The 23,664-nt window shown below is 38.8% G+C and overlaps 1 protein-coding gene across 1 annotated transcript in view; it reads left to right on the top strand.

Moving 5' to 3' along the window:
• The window catches only part of DHRSX (dehydrogenase/reductase X-linked), a 142,733-nt gene that overhangs the window by 35,581 nt on the left and 83,488 nt on the right, over positions 1–23,664 (top strand). Inside the window, exons 2-3 of the mRNA XM_072994409.2 lie at positions 410–517; positions 8,035–8,103. Coding sequence (XP_072850510.2) covers positions 410–517; positions 8,035–8,103 — 177 coding nt within the window. The remainder of the gene's footprint in view (positions 1–409; positions 518–8,034; positions 8,104–23,664) is intronic.

Below are 23,664 nucleotides of genomic sequence, written 5' to 3'. Positions count from 1 at the left end.
TTTACAGTTAAATTAACAGCTAATCATTATGCATTTTTATATAGGTTTTATTCCTACATTAGCTGCTTTGGAAATATATTTAAAAGGTGACATATAAACTCTTAAGATAAACACAATATTTTGGCTTAAATCCAATTTTTAGTCCTAGTTAGAGGAGGTCCACTAAATCAGTTCAGCATTTGAAAGTACCAGTTAACTTCAGACCTTTATGTAGTTATTGGCCACACTGGTTTTATACGGGGGTTCCCATGCATCATTTTCTAACATCATTGTGGCCACCGTGAACAGAATTGTCATATAAAGTTTGAAGTTGCTGTAACTGTATTCTCTGTTGTGATTACTACCGTATTCAACATCTGAACTTTTGTAGTAAAATGGGTCTTAACCTAAATAACTCTTTTCTTTCCAGTTTTTCCTCTTCAAAATGGGAATGTCGCCATAGTAACTGGAGGTGCTAAAGGAATTGGTTACCATACTGTGAAACATTTGGCAAGACTTGGCATGCACGTTATAATAGGTATTGTTGTTGTGTTTATACAAATTGCTTACTAATAATGTGTTTGAATTTAATCTTGTCAGTTGTATTTTTATTCCATTCTTCCTACAAGGAGTGTTTCAAGCGTTGGAAGTACCCTCAGAAAAATGTTACGTGAGAAATAGCAACATGCACAGGGTCACTTGGCCAGGGTGAATTTGATTTAAATAAAATTGATTTAAATCATGATTTACATTTTTTAAAAAAATCAGGTCATTTTGATGATTTAAAAATTGATTTTTTAATTTAAATTGTGATTTAAATCAATTTGATTTTTTTTAAATAGTTGTTTTTATCCACCCTGCACTTGACAGAAGTAAAAGAGAATAAAACCCAGTGATGCATTAAATTTACAGCTTTTGATCAGTGTCAAGAGGAGAGAAATGAGAAGAGAAATGCTGTTTCTGCATGTAATAAGCCTTTTCATTTAAAGACATAGCTTGGTTTGCCAATTGCAAAGTTTTTGTTGCCACTGTGTTGGGAACGAAAAAAATTGCTCATACTCAAGCTTCTTTTGGTCACTGAGATTCTGAAAATATAGGTAGTTAGAATGGACATGCTCCTTTCTTGAAAGATATTGTATGTTTATGTTCTGCATGATCATTGCTGGAGTTAAGAATAAGATTCAAGAAGTAGATTAAATTGGAAGCTGTATGAACCCAGGTGACAAAACGTTGGAATATACATATAATGTAGAATACAGTATATTATTTCCATGAAGTGCTCAAGTAAATTGTTGGACTTCTTGACATGTTTTCCCCTGGTCCAAGTATCTCTCAAGATTTTGTTTAAATGCTTTCAGCTAATCACAATTAGAAACTTGTCTTCCAGTCTGCCCTTTCAACTTTTGCACAACTGTGACTGAGTAAAATATATTCTACAGTGTTTTCTAATATGCCTTCTTTTTGTGCATTTCTGCCTGTTTGTGACAGAACTATTTTTCTGTCAGACATCCTTTATAGTCTGAATGTTTTTTTTCCAGTTGTCTATTCAAATATGGAACAACTTTTATCTGTAGAGTTTCTGTTTGTTATGGCAAACAGCAAGCGTAGATGATACATGTAGATAGGATTTGCACTTATTTGGGTGCTCTGATAATAATCAAACACTGCATTTGTGCCATAGCAGGACTTAATATATGTTTCCCTCTGGTTTAACATGTTTGATTTCTAAATCAGTACCATGCTAGTCATATGCTAGATTCTGTCATTAGCAACTTGGTTGTTATCAACTTTCTTCCACAGGAGAAACAAGACTTCCCTCTTTCTGACAGCACTTTTTCTGTATGGACAGCAATGTGTCAAAAGAGAAGATACTTGCTAATGTGTAAGTTCTACATATGAATAAAAACTCAGGAAAACCTGGATTCCTGTTCATGTGTAGAATCTACATCTGTACTCTTGAGACAAACTTCAGAAAAAGTGATGACAGAGAAGGAGGGAACTACAGTGGACCCTCGACTTACAGATGGCTTGACTTACAGACTTTTTGAGTTACAGACTTCTCTGGCCACAAAATTTAGGTTTGACTTGCAGACTGAGATTTGACTTACAGACAAGAAAAAAACCAAAATGGAACAAAAATGGCCTGTTATGGGATTAATCGGTTTTCAATGCACTGTAGGTCAATGGAGGCTTGACCTACAGACTTTTTGACTTGAGAACCACCTTCCAATACGGATTAAGTTCTCAAGTCAAGACCCCACTGTAGTTAATCCTCTCTAAGTGAGGTGAATAAGACTTCAGTACTGTAGTTGCAGGCATAGACACTAAGGGCAAAAGTGAGACGTTTATGTAGGACAGTTGGAGATGACACCATGTCAGTTGTGACTAATTTTCTGGTAAATTGTTATGGAAGAAAAATGGAAATAAGAATATACTTCCTGCTTTGAGTTAAAAAACTTCATACGTCTGATACTAGTTGAGACAAAACAAAGTCTGCTGCTTGTATACCACCCCATAGTGCTCAAAGCACTCTCTGGGTGGTTTATGTTTTAAGTATGCAAGCTATATACACACACTCCACAAGCTGGGTACTCAGTTTACGTACCTCAGAAGGATGGAAGGTGGAGTCAACCTTGAGCCCAGGATCAAACTCGGGTCACGAGCAGAGTTTTCACTGCAGCACTGCAGTTTAATCAGTGTGCCACAAGGTTTCTGAAAATAGAACTGAAGTAGTAATTTAATAATTAATTTAAAATACTTATTGAAATGTTTTGGTTGCATCTTTATTGTGAATTGTCTTATATTATTGGCTCTTGAAATGTGCTTGCTTTTTTTTTCCTTTAAAGAAATGGCCAGTCTAACTTCATGTCTGTTGTGGTTAATTTCTCAGTGACTGGAATAAGCAAAAGTCCTCTTCTTTTCCTTTCCGATAGTATTAAGCTTGGCAGGCTGTTTCGTGTGATAGGAAATATATTGCTTTGCATGCCTTTGTAAAGCATGCCTGCAGGTCAGATAAAATGTTACTTTTGTTATCTTTTCCTTATTATGTACCCTAGCAAGACTAGAAATAATTTGTACTTTTATTTGCACTGGGTGGACCTGTATGATTATGATCAAATGTCCATATCATATCTCTCTGCTACAAAAAATTGCATAGGCATCTTGCTTGTACTGTATAAACAACAGAACAAACTGTTGTCAATATTTGCCATTTTCTGCTTGGCGTCTTAGCACTTTACACAATCACCCCCACCCCCCACCCCCCCGCTGGTTAACCAAATACAGTGATTAATTCTACCAAAAGAATTTGCTCAGAGAAAGAGTAATGCCTTGGGATGTTAATAAAAAACAGAACCCATTTAGTAAAATAGCTTGGAAGGTGCACTTTGAAAAACTACACTGTTTGATTGGGTTTTCCTACCATGAGGCCATGCAGTTGAAATACCATTTTGTACAGCTGAAGTTTAAATAAGACGAAAGAAGCTACAGTGCACAGAATTTAAAGACTTTAAAGGAAAGTGGTGCTGGTAGGACTTCCAGGAACTTCAGAATTGAATTGTAAAGATCACTTCAGCCAGACGTTGCTTTTGCCACTTTATTTCTTTCACAACATTATTATTTTTATCTTAAACAGCAAGGAGTCTTCTGGTTCTTTAATAACTAACACATTTTATTTGGTACAAGCTTTCATGGCCCAGTTTTTTAGATGTATTGACAAAAAATATGCCAAATGAAATGTGCTATTTTTTAGGATTGCACCAGACTTGTTGTTTTGGCTGCTTCAGTTACATTGCTGAAAAATTCTTTATCTTGACCTATATGATAGTTTCCAGTAATATGTAACAGTTTTTGCAGCTCAAAGTACTTGCACAACATTTGGATCTAGTTTCTGTCTTCTGTGATTGCTGATGAATTGGGAACCTGGACTGTGGGTTCAGATTGTAATAGGTCAACTTGATTAACACAAAAAACACAGATACTTGCCCTCTGGCCCGTCTGTGTGATTCACTGTCATTTTCATTTTTTGGTAGGGACATGGTTTATGCACTACACTCTCAAAAACAACATTTGGTTCAGGACACAAAGGACTAGTTGGGATCAGTTACGTATGCCAAAGGGTGTTTGGAGCATGTTTTCTGCAGCTACAGCAGGGGTTGGAACTTTTTAACCTTTTACCCCCCCCAAAAAAAAAATTTATATACGCCGACATTACCCCCTTGATTCGAAAGGAAGGAAATCATACGTTCTTTGAATTAAAAATATTATTGAATCTACACAGGCTGTGTACCAAACTAGCAGGATGCACCAAATTTGATAAAGATGTCCACTATTTTTGCTGGAACACATTGCACTCCAGCCATGGTGTGGTATAGGGAGTAGTAAGGTGTCCAACATGCCTAGCAAGTTGCATTAAATTTTTGCTAGCCACGAAATTCAAAGATACCTGCTTCTTGGAAGGAAAGCAATGATAAACCTAGACAGCACCTTAAAAAGCCACCTTCCCCCCACCTTAATTCAAGGTTTCTCTTTTTCTTGCCTGTTCTTTTTCATAGTTTTGAGTCAGTCTCTCTCACTCACTGTCTCTCTCTCTCTCCCCCCTCTCTCTCACACACAAACATCCATCCACCCACCCTCCCTCCATTTCCTCTCTCCCTCCATTTTCTACAATTACATACATTTAAGCTTGATGAAGTCCTCGCTCTCCTTCCCTTGCTTGCTCCTTGAGCCTTTCCCTCCTGCTGCTTGTTTGCAGTCATTTCCAGAGGAAGCAGTCATTCAGAAGCCCCGGATTGATTGACTGATTGCCTGGGGCTAATCCACAGCTGCAACCAATCAAGGAGCTTATCTCCAATCTCTGAACTAAGAGAGGATTTACAAGTGCCTGCTGCAACCAGGAAGTAACAGGGAGAGGTGGCTTACAATTAGTGATTTGGCTGCAGAGGGTGGGGGTGGGATGGAGGTAGGGGTGCAACACTCTGCTCATTACCCCCAGGATTTTCACTTTTACCCTATTTGGGGTAATTTATCCCTTTTCCCCAACCTATGAGCTACAGTGTCCTCCACCCTCCACACCATGTGGCAACATTCTGCTGTATTGGGCCAGTGTAAGTGTAACATTGCCAATCTCTTCATTTTAATCAAGGGATCAGAAGCAGGCTTCTTTTCCCTTCTCTGGCATGAAATCTTCACCATTGGTTGTTGTTCACCTTAGCTATGGTTTGTGCTACATATGCATTGGTCCTAGTTGTAATTAGCACTAACGTGCTAAACTAGAGGGTGGAAGGGATTGTAGCCCTCCAGAATTTAACTCCCAGCATCCCTCCCATTGTTGAGCCACAACTCTTCACACTAGCCAAGCTGGCTAAAGCTGATGGGAATATGATTTCAGGAACATCCATAGGACTGCACTAGGCCCACTACAGCTCTGAATGAAACTTTGCAAACCCACGTTGTTGTTTTTTGGATAAGAGGGGAGCACTAGCTAGCATTTCATTAATTAATTCATTAATTTGTTTGTATAGGCTGTTTTTCTCCTGATTAGGGGACCCTTATGTATTTGGTATCCATGCTGGCATAAAAAATCATGATGACTAAGGGTTGAGGCAAACATTGAAGGCAGAATTCACTTCAGAGGAAGGAAGGAAAGAGGCATCTGAGTTTATGATGTATTCCTGATCCCTTAACCATGGTTAAGGTGTGGGTAGCATAACTTCTGTACCAGACAACTGAAGCAAAACAGTTCCACAATCAGATTACAAATGAAGGGGAGTAATACAAACTTTCCCTCCGAGCCCAAATGTGCATGCTTGATAAGCAGTCCCTTACTTTGTCTTTCCTTGAAGTGTGCGGCTTGGCAGCCCCACTTTCATAGTCTTGTTTGGTCATGGTGCAAGAGAGGGTCTTTTCAGTGACTGCTCTCACTAGCAGGCAGGAACGTTTTAAGGCAGGATTTTAGTTCACTTAGCTGGTAACACAGCTCAGTGAATTACCATAGATATCTGTCTGCCTAGCCAGAGGCTGGACATTCAGTTCCTCCCTGTGCTGTCAGGGAGAAGAGCCAGCCTGTGTGGCCTTCCTCCATGCCCCCGGAGGAAGGGAAACAATAAATCGCTTCTGAGTATTCTCTACCTAGAAAACCCTGAAAAGGGTCAGCATAAGTCAGAATGGACTTGATGGCACATGATTATTTATTTTTACTTGATTTGGACACCAAAATGCTGTTACAGAATGCTGTATACAAATTTTCTCCCTTTTGATCTGCAGTCTGTATCCTTTTAAGGGTTTCAAAATATGATCATCTGTTTGATTGGTCTTAAATATTATATTGCATAGTAATTTTAACTATGCTTTTAATATTGTTTAAATCAATTGTGAGCTGCTAGTAGACCCTCCTTTGGAAGAATAGCAGCATGTAATAAAATTAATATTATCAAGAGTTAAAGCAAACAACTGGAGGTTGTAATTAGTATTCTTGCTCTATAGCTGCTGATAGAAAAGGAGTAGGAGGACCAGATGAACATTTAATAAGGATTGTCATAAAGGGTTTTTTTCTCCTTTTATTGCTGTATCTAGTACTGTGAATCTAGTACTATGACAAAATAGACATTAATTCCTTGGTGTAGAATATCACTTAGACTGAAAAACTGAGGAGATTTGATCTCATTCCTATAGCTTCTTTTAAACAGAGCTCTATGAACTTGTCAGTTTTACTGGAGGGTTCGTTTGTCGACACTGCATCTATTTCTAGAGATTAGGATCAAACTGGATGTTTGTGCTGTGCAGTTGCAGATGATTTCTATAAGAAAAACAAATCATGTTAGGGGTTGTTTTTTTTTTGTTCCCCCCCCCCCCAACTAACCTCTTTCTCTCTTTTTTCCATGGCTAAAGGAAGGAGAATCAGCATGTCAATGTGCATATACTTGAAAAGCTGATCTGGTGAACATTGAATTACAGGCCAATGTTTACATGAGGAGTTCATACCTATTTCCATGGCCATGGTTTTAAAAATCATATGGAATTATCTTTCTAAAATGTTTGCGTATGACTGCAGGGTAAATGCATAAAAAGAAAAGAAAAGAAAAGAAAAGAAATAGTAGCCAATCAACTAGTTATAATTTTCTGGAGGGCCAGTTGTGAGCAATGATGGGAACCACCAGCAAAAAACTTGTAAAGAGCTACAAGTGGCATTCTGTAGGTTTATACATATGAACTGGGGAAGAATAGATACTTGAAGATGTAATAATACAAAAGTGGTTTCAGAGCATTCGTTGAGTTAGTCCATGGAAGTGAAACAGAAGCAGGCACATCAGTCACATCACACTGTATCTGAAGAAGTGGGTCATCATGTATGAAAGCTCCTGCTGAAATAAATCAGTCAAATCTTCAAAGTGTAGCAATATTTGGTTGTTTTTTTTTTCTGGTTTAGCAAAAGTAAAGAGCAACTCCCCTTTCATTAAATTGCAGAGTAACTAATACGCTAATTCATAAAATAAAGCTGAAGCTTCAATTCATCATGTTAGACATCTGATATGGTCTTATGTGAATTAATAAATGGTGAAGTAGTGCAGCTCTTTCTTGGGCTTTTATAAAAATTAACTCTTTGCTTGATGAGCATGAAATTGGGCTTTGCTCCAGATATCCAGTTGCATCATTGCTTTGTCCTTCTCTCCTGCCTTCCCAGCTTTAAAAACAGGCATGGAGATTAAGCTGGAGAACTGGGTAGAAGTGTGGTCAACGTTTTATTCTGATATTGCAATGTTTCCAGCAGATGTTTTAATAGTATATCAGTGAAATAATCTGTCTGTAAATTAGCTACAGCAAATTACCCAAAACTTAGGTGAACACCAATAAACTACTAGCCAGTTTTTATTATATTTATTGTAAATACTCACCCTTTTATCTGCTCTTCCTCAACAGTCCTGCTTGGTTTGCCAAATATTTAACATATTAATTGCCTATAGATTGTTTGCATGGTTTAATGGCACATGATACTCTGATATATAAACAGTGATTCATAATTAATTATTTTTCTCTATTACTTTGATTTTATGACAGCTGGGTGTAATGAAAAAGAAGGCCAAGAAACTGTGATGAAGATAAAGGAAGAAATTTTGAATGCAAAAGGTATTTTGGTATGCCTCTGCCAACTTTATTAAACCCCCTCTGAGGAATGTATTTTTCTCTTCAGTTACATAAGTGCACTTTTCAATTCAGCCTAATTTATTATGTGTACTTATCACAAAGCACACATTATTCATTATTTCTTGAGTAGCAGAAGAGCAAACCATTTATGTTAGAGATTTTTGAAGATCTGCTGCCAGTAAGAATGGGGAAGACTGGGTTAATTATGATATAGTCCAAGACAACTTTTGCACTTTGCCCTTTTGTTATGCTGTTTTCCATCACTGAGAGAGATGTGCAAACAGCTTCCTTCCTTCCTTCCTTCCTTTTGAATATTTTTACCCCAAGGTGGCTTTCACGTAACTTGTTATTGGTCTAATATACATTAGTGTATGCTTTTGTATTCACAGTGAAAAGTGTGTGTTTGAGCAGGGGGAGATCAAACTTACTCCTGCAAAGCAAATTTGTTAATTATCAGATTTGCTTGCTACAGTTTCATCCCCATGTGAAAATATATACTCCTTGATATGTTTTATTCCATGTTGTGGTGCTCAGCTCTTTGATAGAAAAAACAACAACAACAGGAAATTCTTTAGATGAGGCACTGAGCACTACAAATATTATTGAACTTCAGCCTCATTTGGCATAGCAAATTGTCACCTTGTTTTATTTGTTTAATATTTCTAACCTGCCTGTAGTAAATATGAGGGCTGAGTACAATCAGTAAAATCAGCTCAGAGCAATCTAGAATAATTTGTATTGTGCAGTTCAGCTGGAATGATGGGAGTTGCAATCCAACACACATCAAGAGGCTACATGTTCCCCATATATTTGCAGTATTTCTTTCCTAACATTTTTCATCATTATTAGTGAAGTACTCAGTAATACGTAATTACTTCATCTTTTCCATGTTTTACTTCCTGGGGAAGAAATAAGAGAGATAGATTGGTTGGTGCCCATCGAGGTTGGTATCGTGGGGAGTAATGTGCCGGGTGGAGCATGGCAGCTAGTGATAGGTCAGCCCTCAAACATCACAGTACACAAGGCATTAGTGTCATGAGTTCAGCCGAAGAAGATCTGGAATCTGAGGGGTTAATTACAGCTGAGGAAAGTGCTGGGCATTTAGAATCACAGACAGCTGAATCACCACCAAATTCTCCTCCCCCACTAGCCAGAGTGATGGACAAGCTTTGGCAGGGACTCATAACACAAAGGTCAGAGGCTCACATGAATGCTTCCCATAGGAACATCAGGCTGACTAGCCCTGAGTTTTAGCAGGACTGAGTGTTTTCTAGGAATTAGATGACTGTTGCTGCTATATTAATCTGTACCCAGAGGCTTGGAAGCCTGTGGGAGCAAGAAGTCAATTCTCTGGCTCACACCCACGTTCCTGCTTATCTTGGACCTTGCTTTCTTGACCCTTGGCTTTGGACTTACGGTTTGTGTTTTGGCTTTGGCAATTTGGCATCTGTTTTGTATCTCCTGGACTTCTGACTTTGGACTGACTTATTGGACTTTCGCCTGCAGTATCCCCTGGAAATGTGACAATTAGGTATTCTCCTGTTCATAACAGAACAGCCTCTCCACACTTATCCAGAATTCACCCATGCACCAAACTGCAAGTCCATGCACCTTCCTTTCTGAATACCTGTGCAAAAGCAGATGGGAATTCTGTGAGAAATAGAGTCTTTTGACATTGATTGTTGTAGAGACATGGAGTAGGGTAACTGTGACAATATTGTTATCTCAAGAGCTTACCTGTCTGTAGTACTTGTGCTGCTTTAAACTGTAGTGCTAATTATTGTGTGCGAGGGTTTTGTTTCTCCATTTCAGCTTCATTGATGCATTGAGACTAAACAATTCTATCTATCCATCTATCAATGTTCACACAAACACATATAAATACTCTCTCTCTAAAAGATTAAAAACAATTGATTTTAAGATTTACTAGTTTTTGAATAGACAGAAGAAGTACTGTATGTGATAAAAACCCACATTGCAGTCACCCGTGCACTGTGATGTTGTAGAAATTTCACTTTCCCAGAAATCAACCACCATACTTTTCTTTAAAGAGTCACACAGGATCAACCCCTCATCCGGTCAGTTGCCCTCAACAACAAACTGGGCTGTTTGCAGAAGGTTTGATTCCCTCTTGTCCTGATTCTCCCCTTGAATTGCCTGCTGCCAGTTTTGCTGGAGCCACACAGTCTTATACAGTGGTGCCCTGTTTAACAATGAATCCGCATAGTGACATTTTTTGCGATTGTTTTTGCGATCGCATTGCGATGTTTTTAATGGGAAAATACCGCTTTGCGATGATCGGTAAGCTGTTTTGCTTACCAGTTTTCGCATAGCGATGATTTCCCAACAGCTGATCGGCGGTTCCAAAATGGCCGCTGGGTAAAAAAAATGGCCTTGTCTTGATTCTCCTGCTGTGTTTTCGCGCCAATTCCTCGCTTACTGGGCAGCGAAAATGGCGGCCATATGGAGGATTTTCACTTAAAGGTGAGTTTTTTGCCCATAGGAACGCATTAAACGGGTTTTAATGCATTCCTATGGGCTTTTTTCCCGCATAGCGATGAATTCATATAGCGATGATTTTTGCTGCACGGATTATTGTCGCTATGCGGGGCACCACTGTATAACCTTGCCAGTTGCTAGTGCTTTCTGTGCAGTCCCTCTCAATTGCATGGTAAAAGCAAAGTGGATCAGATTAAAGGTTCATCTAACCCAGCATTCTGGTCACACAGCGGCCAACCGAAGAAAGAAGAGTATGGGCACAACAGTGTGTGCAGCAGCCTCCAAACAGGACATCAAACAAGCAACAAGGTGCAACATGTGAAGATCTTAGAATAGTACGGGAAATTATAGAGGAGGGGAAAAATCATACTGGAAATTAAGATGAGCAAAGAACAAAAGAGACAGTCAAGAAGGGTGAAAATAGGGTGTAAGTTGTGATTGTTACAGTGTGTTGGACAATGGGAAGAAGGGCCTAGAGCCAGCAGTTACAGGGCAGGAAAGCAGAATGTGTGCTGAAGGCTCTGAAAGTGAGTCAGCATGGTTATTAGCATCCCTAGGAGTAAATATGAAGAGAAAAACAGACAAGGAAAGGATAAGCTGGTATTCCAAATCAGAAAGAAAAGCTAAATACGAACCAGGAGGATGATCAATTTTAGGAATCCATTAAGTATTTAATAGTGTAGAAAACTGAACCACACACACAAAATGGCAAGGAACAGAAAGTAAGTTAGATCCATTAGTGAGATGGGGAAGGAAGGGGAATGGACCTAACATGAGTGATACAGTATGTACTTCCTTGATAGGGGCTAGAATCCATCCATAGGATTCCTTCCAGCTCTGCAGTTCTAAGATGATTATGATAAATACGTTACAGCAAAATAATAAAGCATCAAGTATACCTTTAAAAAAAAAGTTGTAGGAAAGCAGAGAGGTACGGATTCTGAATATTCTATATGTATAAGAGGATCTAGGACAGCCATGAAGACAACTTTGGAGAATTGCTTCATACACCCATTATTGTATTTTCCTGGGCTTTTCAGCAGTTGCAATGGAAACTCCATCCTCATACCTGTACCATTCGTTCCTCCTCCTTTAGTACTGCTCATATGAAGAAAAACCTACTATTTTGGAATGCTAGTCCCAGAACACCCTAGCCAGTCCTAGTTTCCACCTCTCATATCGCTACTGCCTTAATTGTAGCCGTTGCACCCGGACAGAGGCAGAAACATGTTGCTCCCTCTTCCTCTCCCTTCTCTTATTCTTATTTGATCACTGTTTAAAGTGATAGAGGAGGTGTATTCACTTAGTCCTGAATATTTGGACTTTATTTCTGTGATTAACTACAACAAGCATGGCGATAGGGATGATAGAGAAAAGAACCATGCATGAATAAGCCCAAGGGAAGCAGGGAAATCTCTGATAAATTGTACTGCTTATTTGAGATATTTGTGTAGATTGCTTCATTCTACTTTAGTAAGTCACACTTGGTTCACACATGTTTTTCTGTATGTGTCTAAAAATTAGAACAGCAGCAGGAATAGCACAGGTGATATTTGGGTTTTGATTGTGCTAAGACCACAGTATATGTTGATAATTAGATTTGAGATTGCAAATCAAGCCTGAGAAGTTTGTTGAGATTTTTCTGTCTTTTAAAAAAAATATATGAGGAGGTCAGCGTATGCAAGAAGGAATATTATGTGCGAGCAAGACAAGGATGACATTTAGCTTCTATGTGTTTGGAAAATACTTTCAAAATACAAGAGACCAGAATATTCCATACATAATGCAATGAACACAAAATATTTGCAATATAACATAGCCGTTGTGACAGGCCAAAAGGGAGCAGAACATCAGTGTGACAGGAAGCAAATCCTAGTAAGATTTTTGTGAAATTTTTTTAAAATGACTTGTCTAGACATATTTTTGAATACATTTGTGCTGTCTCAATTTATTTGGGTCAGAAGTTGGAATAGGATTAAAAATGTCTGAAACTGAAATATTTGTTTTTTGTTTTGTTTTGTTTTGTTTTGTTTTTTTGAGGGGTGTCTTTCAAAGTAAAATAGTGCCACAGGGGGTAAATAGTTCCTCTGCTGCAGTGCTTTTGCTACATCCTTTCCCCCCTTAGCGCTAGAAACAAATGTTAAGTGAATCTTTTGCCAAGCAGGAAACAGGATTGCTGTATTCGTGGGTGTTTTGACCCAAATTTGCAGTTTTCTGACAATAAGGAAACAGGTGATGCCGGACTGTGGCTAGTTTTTGGTGGCTCCTAAAGACTTTCCAGTGAGTGTGAGGGACCAGCACGTACACACCGTTATCACTTTCTCAGTGAATGAAACAAAAGACAGCACATTCTGTCTCAGTAAAATCTAGTAAGCTGCTTTTCATGTCTCTGTGTCGCAGTCTGGCCCAGGATATGGGAAGGAATATGGGAAGTTGATCCATAACTTTCTTTCCCCATGGGATGGTTAAATAGCCTGCCACACATACCAGTATTATTATACATTTTATATTTTCAGCAGTGATACGAGACTTTCATGAATTTTTAGCATATTTCAGCGGTAAGACATTCATTGAAATATGAAATGATGTCATTTGCTACATCTGAGGTATCACACATAGTTAATTTATTTGTGACAAAGGTCAGAAATTTATATTGACTTCTTATGAATCATGTGTTATAAAGGTTGGATTTATATGGACAGAGCTTTTCACTGTGTCCTACTTTTTTTCCAGTGAAAGCAAAGTACATATGACATTTAAATACCTCAGGGGCAACTTTATTTCCACAGTTTTAAAAACTCAACAGACCTAACAAGAGTAACACATAGCCGAAGTATCACTGATTGAAGGCATTTTCTTTAAAGGTCTTTTGTCATACTGCAATTAGGATGCCTGGTGACTTTTGAAGCATAATATTGTGTTGCTACACGTCAAGAACAGTAGTTGTGTAAGGCTTATTTCACAAACTTGTCTTTTTCTTTTTTTAAAAAAAACAATGTTTTCAGTAGAAAATGCCTGTTCATATCGTTTACATACAGAATTAGATGTTATGATAATGCTGCTCTTATTAGTTACGTATTACTTTTCAAGATATCACTATTACGATAGTCATGATCCATACGTTATTGAGATTATTCTGCATGAAACAGCTCTGAACTCAATTTGCCACCTGATTTTTACATTTGCTCTCTTTGATCTCATTTTTTTCAGTTATCTCCTTGTATTCAGACTGTGTAGTTTTCCTCTCAGAGATTTCTTATTCCAGAGGCATCCATAACACAAAAAAGGACTTTGGGTTGCTTCTCATGTATTCCATTATTAACCTCTGCCATAGTAACCATCAAACCGGAACGTGCTTGCATGTATGATATTATGAAAACTAAAATAAGCTGGGTAGACAATGGAATACATGATGTGAATTCATCAGAATGTGCTACAGTGACTACAGTAAACATGGACAGAGGGACTGGTCTTGTTTAATAGTCTGTCATTTAAGTCAGTGCCATAGCTGGGCAAAGAAGGAATAAGTTGAACTTTGTTCGATTGCTGGATGGCAAACAAGGATCCTGTGTTCATGGGTTAATTTTTTAAAGAGAATTGACTGTAGAATTGATGGATACATAGCTAGACTGTAACTTGGGGAAGGGACATGTGGTGAGGTGGTGAGGCAAGTAAGAAGGACCGTGGCTTTGTGTGGTTTTAAGAAAGGTTTAGGTAAATTCATGGGAGTTTGTGACTAGCTGTTAATATTTATCTAGTCAGGCCAGCTATATTTTTATGAATCCTCCAGACACGCTGGCCAGAATCCTATTACTCTTAGGCCCTTTGGTGTTAGGTCCAGCAATGTAAATCTCAGTGGCCAGTTGTGGGTAGTTTAAATGTCAGTACTGTAGTTGCATTTCTTGGTACACATCCATTGTGTGTCTTGGTACACAACAAGAAATACATGCTTTGCTTTCTTCATAGGCAGGAATTTGCCTCTGAAATTTATGCTGTTGGACTTGAAAAAAAGCATGCTGCTTATATACTGCCCGATAGTGCTTCAAGCACTCTCTTGGTGGTTTACAAGTTAGATATGCAGGCTACACATTCCCCCCCCCCCCCCCGTGAGCTGGGTACTCATTTTACGAACCTCGGAGGGATAGAAGGCTAAGTCAACCTTGAGCCAGCTACCTGGGATTGAACCCCAGGTTGTGAGCACAGTTTTAGCTGCAGTACAGCATTTTAGCCACTGCACCACGAGGGTCTTAATGTCAGTGTTTTAAGTAAGTAACAGAATTCTGGCCATTGTCTTTAAATACTGGTTCTTCTAGGGCAGATGGGTGCAACCTTCATGATCCTGAGGACCATATTTGACATTTCATGGGTGGCCATGTGCTCTCTCTTTCCGCCCACCCCAGTTTTGAATAGGATCGTGGAGGTTGGGTGCAAGGTGAAAATGTCTTCCTATCTCAACAGGAAGATGTATCTCAAAGGCTTTCACGGCTGGGATCTGATGGTTGTTCTGGGTTTTTCAGGCTTTTTGGCTGTGCTCTGAAGGTTGTTCTTCCTAATGTTTTGCCACTCTCTGTGGCTGGCATCTTCAGAGGACAGTACACCTGTCCTCTGAAGATGCCGGCCACAGAGACTGGCGAAACGTTAGGAAGAACAACCTTCAAAACACGGCCAAAGAGCCCGAAAAACCCACAACAACCATCAGACTTTCTGATAATCACCAGAGTTGTGGAGAAGTTCTAGAATTATTCCCCACCCAGCAACCCAGATGGTTCTTAGCAGTATGGAAACTGCACTGCCCCATTAGAAAAATGATTACACAGGGATGATTGTCCCCATAGTTCCCATTTCCTGTCACAGTTAGATCTTCTAAGATCAATTTATGCGGAAGGTTTGTGGCCTGGGGTTGAGCAGCAGGTCACCTGTGGTGGGCGACCTATGTGTCTTTTGCAACCCCTGCTTTGGAATGAAACTGAGAGAGGAGTATTCATTTAATTCACTGGTGGTGAGTTTTCAAAACTGAGAAAGAGGCTTAAATGGAAAAAGAAATTTGAGCAATATAGGGAAGAATTGTAATCTCTACTGTTCTGTTACATGATCTGCTGCTCATAAAAATACTAATAGGTTCTTTCTTTTTTGCTTGTATAACATTCCTCTCTTACTACTTTTGCTTTTATTTGTTACATTATTGTATACTTTCAAAGATTTGTAAATTGAATAATTATATTGTTCTCAGTTGATTATTAGTTAATTAAAATAGTTATGCTCAAGCTTAGTTTATGGAAGGCAGAGTATCTTTCAGATCTTGAGATATTATGGGACTGAAGATCCAGTAAGTCCTAGCTAGCAGAAACAGTAATGGTGGGGGTACTAAGGCCAACAGCATGTGAAGGCCACAAGTTTTGCACCTTAGTGGATGTGTACTGCAAAAAGTTTGTGAAGTCATACAGAACCCAGATGCCCACTCTTGGAGTTGAACTACACTAGGCAACCAGAAGAGGGGAAGGAGAATGACGAGATTGTAGATGGGCTCTTCAAATGATAATAAGCAAGACATGTAAAATGAAACTAGGATGGTCTGGACCTGGAAAGGATGTTGAATGAACAAGGGAATGAGCAGATGAAGGGCAAAAGGATAAGTCTGTTGTAAACACTGGAGCAGCATATTGGTATGCAGGTCATATTTATTTCAGTCTATCTTGTTGTGTCGATTGGAGTCATCTGTAGGCCTATCTTTATTTTTTATTGCTGTTTGTTAATTGTTGATTATGTTATTGATATCTGTGGGACTTTATTATCTTTAAACTTCCGGTAGCCTGCTGGAGCAGTACAAATGCAGTGCCAGGGTGGAACATAATTGTTTCTAGTAAATAGGAAGGAAAACCCATTTTAATTCAGATAGACAAATCCAAGAGAAATTCATGGCAGGTGGGCCCTCATTCCCAGTGCTAGCAGTATAGAGGTCTTGCTTCTAAGTAGAGATTTTTACCTCTCTGTTCACACTTTGGTGAATTTATTATCAAATGCTATTTGATAGTACTTTTGGTCAGAACAATTCTATATTATTCATGTTTATGATGATTTATAAGTTTGCTGATCCTGGAAGAATTCTGATAGGGTATCATTTTTTCCAGGGTTTTTCATTTCAAAGACTTGGATTATGTTAAGTCTTGATTTTTTTTGTATAGATTTGTTATGTTATCTGTTGTGTTTTGTTGTTTATTTGACATTATTTGTTGCCTGATTTAGTTGCCTTTCATAGTCATTATCAATATCCTAGTCTTTTATTTATCATTATCTATGCTGCTGTATTCTCTAGCAAATATTAGTATCGATTTTCACAGGTCTAGTAAAAAAATGAGTTCTTTAGAAATGATGTGGCTTCAAGTGACAAAACAAACTAAGTAGTGTTCCAAATCTTTAGGTAAAGGTAAAGGTTCCCCTTGACAATTTTTGTCCAGTCGTGTTCGACTCTAAGGGGCACTGCTCATTCCTGTTTCCAAGCCATAGAACCAGCGTTTGTCCGAAGACAATCTTCCATGGTCACATGGCCAGTGTGACTTAGACATGGAACGCTGTTACTTTCCCACCGAGGTGGTCCCTATTTATCTACTTGCATTTGCATGCTTTCCAACCGCTGGGACAAGCGACGGGAACTCACTCCGTCGTGTGGATTTGATCTTACGACTGCTTGGTCTTCTGACCCTGCAGCACAGGCTTCTGCGGTTTAGCCCGCAGCGCCACCACATCCCTTTCCAAATCTTTAGGCTGACCCTAATTTATTCTTGCTCTGTTTTATCTGAACTTTATATCAAGTAACAATATTTTCTAAAATCTCAGCATCATCTTTAGGTTAGCCAAGATGAATCTCAAATCTCAGTACATTGCAGGTGTTCCATCATCACCTGTCCAAGTAGTACTCCTAATACAGAGATCCTCAGAGAATAAGTTCCCCAGAGTCCACCACTTTTTCATTAATTGGCACTTAAAGCCTCAATAACTCTCGCTGAGACATTTGTAGGAGAAAGAATAAAAAAAATATTTCTTTAGTTACAGTTACATGACATTTATTTATTTTATTTATTTTTTACACTTTTATACCGCATCAGCTGGCCTGGGGCCACACTGGGCAGTGTACAACAGAGAACAAAACACATAAAACAAATTACCAGACTTGTGTATGCTACTTTGTTTACGGCACATGTACTTAGCTTTCAAACAGATCAACAGCAAGCAAACAACTGCACCAATCCAGAAAAGAGACTCAGCAGAGAGGTGGGGCTCTCTTTCAAATCAAAGGCTGGAAGGAATTATTGGTTAGGGCTGGATAGACAGTCACCCCAGCTCAGAAAAGTCCCACCTAAGCACATACACTACAGACAGCATGCAAAATTGCAAGCCAAATTCTAACAAGAATTGCTGCCAACTGCATGAACTATAAAAGAAAATATAATGTTGTTAAGAGAATACAACACCACTTCCCACCAAGAACAGGAGAATCAAAAGCACTTGTATACCTTAATCGATTTTGGTAGTGGCATCAAAGGCAACTAAAAGAGAATTGCCACCTGGGTACCTGATATCTATGAAAGAGTCTAACAAAGTGTAGTTAGGGTAAATTACAGAATTAAGAGCCACAAACTGCTATTACTTATTAAAACAGTACTGTTCTCTTAATTTTTTTTCTCCTTTTTATTTCAAATATTTCTATCCTGTTTTTCAGGATTCCCACATTCTCTCTAAGTGGCATACAGTCAAAGAGCTATAAACAACAATACGTACCAACACTGGAATTAATGCATTGTGTGTTTTGTCTTGAAATGTTTATCAGTGGCACAAAAAGGAAAATGTCAAGCCATAGTAGTTCAGCTGCACTGGGCAAGGAAGACCTTTTAATCACAGCTGGATGGATAATTAATTCCATAAAATTTAAACAGTCCTGATCCTTGTTTTTTGTGCTTTAGCTAAGTGCAAAGCATAGAACGAAATGTTATTTGTCATATTCACATCTTAAATATGGAAAGTTTAAATCCGAAACAGTCACAAAGTTCTTAAGGAGCCTCAAATGCTTCAGTGACTTAGATGTGCTGGCGTTCTGGTCATTTCCTGTGTTTGTATTGGAATGGATAGAAATCCTTTGGCAGTTTTCCTATTGAAAGGCAACTGAATATGCTTCACATTTTGACTGAAGGGATTTAAACCATGCTATATATTTTTTTTTAAAAAAATTATTTTTCACAAATGGTTATCCGTTTCCTGGCACTTTGGAACATTTTTTATTTTCCTGGGGCATAACTGACCTGGTTTGCAAAACAGGAGAAATGATGCTGAATATGCTTGTGGAAAATTTGGCTGCCCGTTGATGGGAAAAGAGGGGGCACAGTAGAGAGAGGGATGCAGTATTCACATTTGTGAAGCTCTGGCCTTGAACATTTATATTCCTTCCCTCCAAAAGGCAGAATGGAATGGTGGAAGAAATTACAGTCAATCTTGTACTTTTGCTGAGGATGAGCCCAAAGAGACCATACTGTAACTCTGAAAAGGCTGGTACTTCCTCTTATTTTACAACAGATAAAGCAATAGGGAACATCACTGATAATATATGAAAGATTTCCAGTATGCCTGTAAAACACTGCTCCCACAATTCCATATTTTATACCATTTTACAGCTTTGCTTTAAAAATGTAGACAAATATGATTTCCCTTGAATCTCATTGTTTGGTTTTTTTATGAAACTTCTTGACAGTATTTGGAGTTTCATTCTACTAGATAAATGAAGTAGAAAGAAGTGCATATGAAACTTTGTTATGAGTAGGTGTAGGAATGACATCTCCTTGCAAAACTGATTATCCAAATGAATTCTGCGTTGTTACTTCAGCAACTTGTCAACTTGTTTTCTTCTCAAATTCTTATTAAATCTAGTTTTCATTTGGGAGGTACAATTGGTGGCTTTGGTTTGGTTTTGGACTCTAAATCTCAGAATTTTCCATTTTGGGAATTCCACCTGCCAGACCCACACCTAAATTGTGCTCACCTGGAGAAAGGCTAGGCAGGAAGGCTTCATGGCCGAGGATAGGCCAAGCCTTGACCTAGCTGCCTGTTAGAAATGGAAATTATCTCAGTGATTGCTGCGAACTTCTTGGAGTAAAAAACTTTTACCTTGGAGGAAGATCTGTTTATTCTAAAGGAGTACGCATCTGAGTAGGCACAGGTTACTGAATTGGATTGAACTAGCTTTGATGTAGCAAAGCAGTTCTTCCATTCTCAATTTCCAGAAATATATGCTGTACCCAATACAGCCTGAAGTTAACTGCCTGTCTACTATTTAGACCACAGGGACAATTTTTTCCTTTCTGTATATTCCTTCTGTATGACATACGTTTGATCCTAGCTGTATATCTGACACACCTTCAAGACTTGATATTTATTAAATACCCTCTATGGAGTTCTATATGCTCAAAAAAAGGCATGACATTAATGTTTTTCATGCTAGGCCTGAAATCAGTGGTGCCTCTGCCCAAGTAAAATCAGGACTGTGGTTATGACATGTTGAAAGTTCTGCCTGTCATATTTCTACAAAACTTTATGTGGTTTATTGACATTAAAGCTGTACACACTTGTTATTACTGAGATTTGTTTCTTATTTTCAAAAGAAAGCTTATCTTTCTATAGAGAGCATATGGTAACAGTGGGAGGAAATTGTGCACAACAGCAGTGAACTTGAACTTCTGAGGCACTGTTAAAATTTCGAAAAGCAGTTATACACCCTATGAGAAGAATATAAATAATGGTTTAATTTAAAAAATAAGCATGTTGAACATACTTTTGTTGTCAAAAATGAGAATTTTAAAAACGAGAACTCCTTCTGTTTTTGATTCAGTCATAACCCTGCCATTCATACAATTAGTTGTCCCTGCACACAACCTCATTTACTGAAATAATTTCTGTGTACTAATTCACAAACTTCAGACAACTTAGTTGACTTTGGGCCCTGTCTAGCAACATTTGTCACAACTGAGTCCTGTGGAAAGAAATGGAATGGAAAGCATAATTTATGTGAGCATTGGGGCAGCAATAGAAAGATGTGGTATGATTTTTTTCAAATAAAACAAATTAATATAGTCTATACCTTCCAGATCAAACAAATTACTTGTTTCCGTTTAAAACAGATTACCAAATAAAAAATAAATAAGCTCTTTTCCCTCCTACCTTTCCCCTAGGTGATGACATCCCTCCATAGGACTGGTGTTCTTGGCATTTATGCTTGCCACTCTTTAGCCTCACAAAAAAGACTCCAAAGAGTTCCAGGAGGGTATTGTGACTGTAAGGACTGACATTCCTGTCAACACTCTAGTCAACTACTGGTACTCAAAGAACACTAAACACCCTCTTCAATGCAGAGCTTAGCCTTCTCCACAGATTTCAGAGGAGTTAAGGGTGATGAGGCAATTACAAAGGCTAGACACTCCTTGTTGATACCAATAGATTTGATGGAGATGTCCAGTGCACCATTTACTCAGGTTACATTGGATCAGTTTTGGTCATGAGGATGTGGAGAAGGCACCTGCACAATGCAAAGCCACCTCCTCCTCTAGAGCCTTGCTCATCTTGGCTCGTAAAATTGGGGGGGGGGGGAATGACAGCGGACTGGGCTACTCACATCCTCAATGCGTCCCTATGGAAGGGTCATTTGTGTTCCCATCAAAAGGAAACCATTATAGGGCCATTCCAAAGAAATATAACTTACCAAAGGATGATCTTATAAACTGTAGGCTCATTGCCGACATTCCATTCCTTGTCGAGTTGGTTGAGAGGGTGGTGGCTGACTAGCTGCAGGTGTTTTTGGAGGAAACAGATAGTCTAGAATCATTTCAGTTCACCTTGAATCTGCACCATGGGAATGAAACTGCATCAGTCAACCCTGCATGATGATCTCCTGAGAGAGGTTGACAGAGGGAGTGTAACCCTGATGGTCCTCCTTGGAATGTTGGCAGTGGGTCTAGAGCCTTCGATGCTATCAACCACAGCAATTTTCTGGGACGGCTATTGAGTTTGGGATTTGGAATATCTTTTTTGTTGTTGTTGTTGTTGTTGGTTATCCTTCCTTGAGGGTTGATCCCAGATGGTACAGTTTGGGGAGGCACTGTCTATCCCTTGGGACCTCTGGTACAGGCTCTTGCAGGGATTGGCCATTTCTCCAGTGTTTTTTAATATCAGTCTGAAGCCCCTGGGAGAGGTCATACAGAGATTTGAAGTTTGTTGTCATTAATACATGAATGAGACACAACTCTGTCTTTCCTTCTCTTCATCTGCAAGTAATGGTGTGTCGGTCCTTTATTGTGACAGTGGACTGGACAATGCCCAATGAACTGGAACTGAATCCAGATAAGACAGATCCCACTGTTGGAAGGAATGTAGGACCAGTTAAAGGGATATTTACCTGGTCTTGATACATCTTAATGAATATATAGACATCTCATTTCACTGTTTCAAACTTTGCGAAATGGTGGTGTATAATCATAGGGGTACTGGAAGGTGCAGTACCATTTGAGTACCAGAGGACTAGTCTAAGTGAATTCAGCTGAACTGCTGCAATGTTTTTTCTTCAACTCATGTGGGCATTCTCTGCTGTGGCAGCATAACCATTCATGCAGTGCAGCACAAACAATGCATTAATTGCTCAACATATGGGATTATTAAGTGTGCTTGCTCAATATTTGTTTATTTAATTACATTTCCCTTTTCATTTTCTACTGTTGTTTGTTGGTTTGTTTTGCTTATTATAAATATTAGATACTCAGTGTAATATAGTGGATAGAATGAATAGAGTGAATAGATGGACCAGGACTCAGGAGACCTGAATTTGAATCTCAACTTGGCCATGTGTTACCAAACTGGCTCGGTTTGCACAATAACTCCTGCAAAATCTCACCCTTACAAAGACATGTATGTGCTCACCAAGACTATTTCAACTGGAAAACGTATCAGATTAAGGACAAGTATAGGTTAGGAACAGTAGGGTGAAGAAATAGCCTCAAGGGTCTGAAAGTGAGCCAAGAGGAAATGGCAGCAATATAGTTGTTATTTTGTTGTTTTCCTTTTCATTTATTGTTTTAGTTGATTGTAAACCACTCAAGAGTAGTGCTTTTGCACTAATGGGGCAGTATACCAACCAACCAACCAACCAACCAACCAACCAACCAACCAGCTCTAAATTGTTGTTGTTGTTTAGTCGTGTCCGACTCTCCAGCTCTAAATAACTCCCATCAAAATTACACAGAAGACATGAATGCCTCAGTCAAGGAGTTATTTCACTGAATAGTCCTCCTGTAGAGAGACCAGATAAAGAAATCACCTTCTTTTGGTTTTTATAATAAAACGGTTATTTGGAGGTCTGGTAAAGCTAGCATCATAGAATGGTCTGCCCATCTTCTTCCTGTTTAGTCAAGTGACCCATTCTATCTCCATTGTCCATTGGATTAGCCAGGTGGGAAGATACCATATTTTTCCATGTATAAGACTATATTTTTGTTTAAAATCTTTAGATTAAAAATTGAGTGTTGTCTTAGCTGAGTAAGCTGAGGAGAGAAAAAACAAGTGGAGGGGGAAGCAGGGATCAAAGTGATCCTGCAGGACTTTGATCCCTGTTTCCCCCTCCACTAGCTAAGCTTTAGCAAAAGGAAAGCAGTGATCAAAGTGCTGCAGGATGGCTTTGATCCTTGCTTTCCCCTCTGCTTGCTAATTCCCATGGGGGGAAAGGATCAAAGCAATCCCATGCCTGTATAAGGGGGAAAGGGATCAAAACGATCATGCAGTTGTGGGATTCCTTTGATCCCTCTCCCCCTACACTTGCTAAGCCCCACTTACATTTCTTAATTTTGGGTTTAAAAAGTGGGGGTGTCTTATACATGGGGGCATCTTATACACAGAAAATATGGTAATTTAAAGGCAAGGCAGGACACATGATCACTACTCAGCCTGACAAGAGACCATATAAAAGGATGTACAGCAGCCATATTAGTTGTTCAGGAAAATTCTGGAATGAATTTT

Source organism: Pogona vitticeps, chromosome 3, assembly GCF_051106095.1.
Source record: "Pogona vitticeps strain Pit_001003342236 chromosome 3, PviZW2.1, whole genome shotgun sequence".
NCBI lineage: Eukaryota > Metazoa > Chordata > Lepidosauria > Squamata > Agamidae > Pogona > Pogona vitticeps.
Note: the sequence above shows the minus strand (reverse complement) of the source record. Positions and strands in the feature narration are given on the sequence as shown.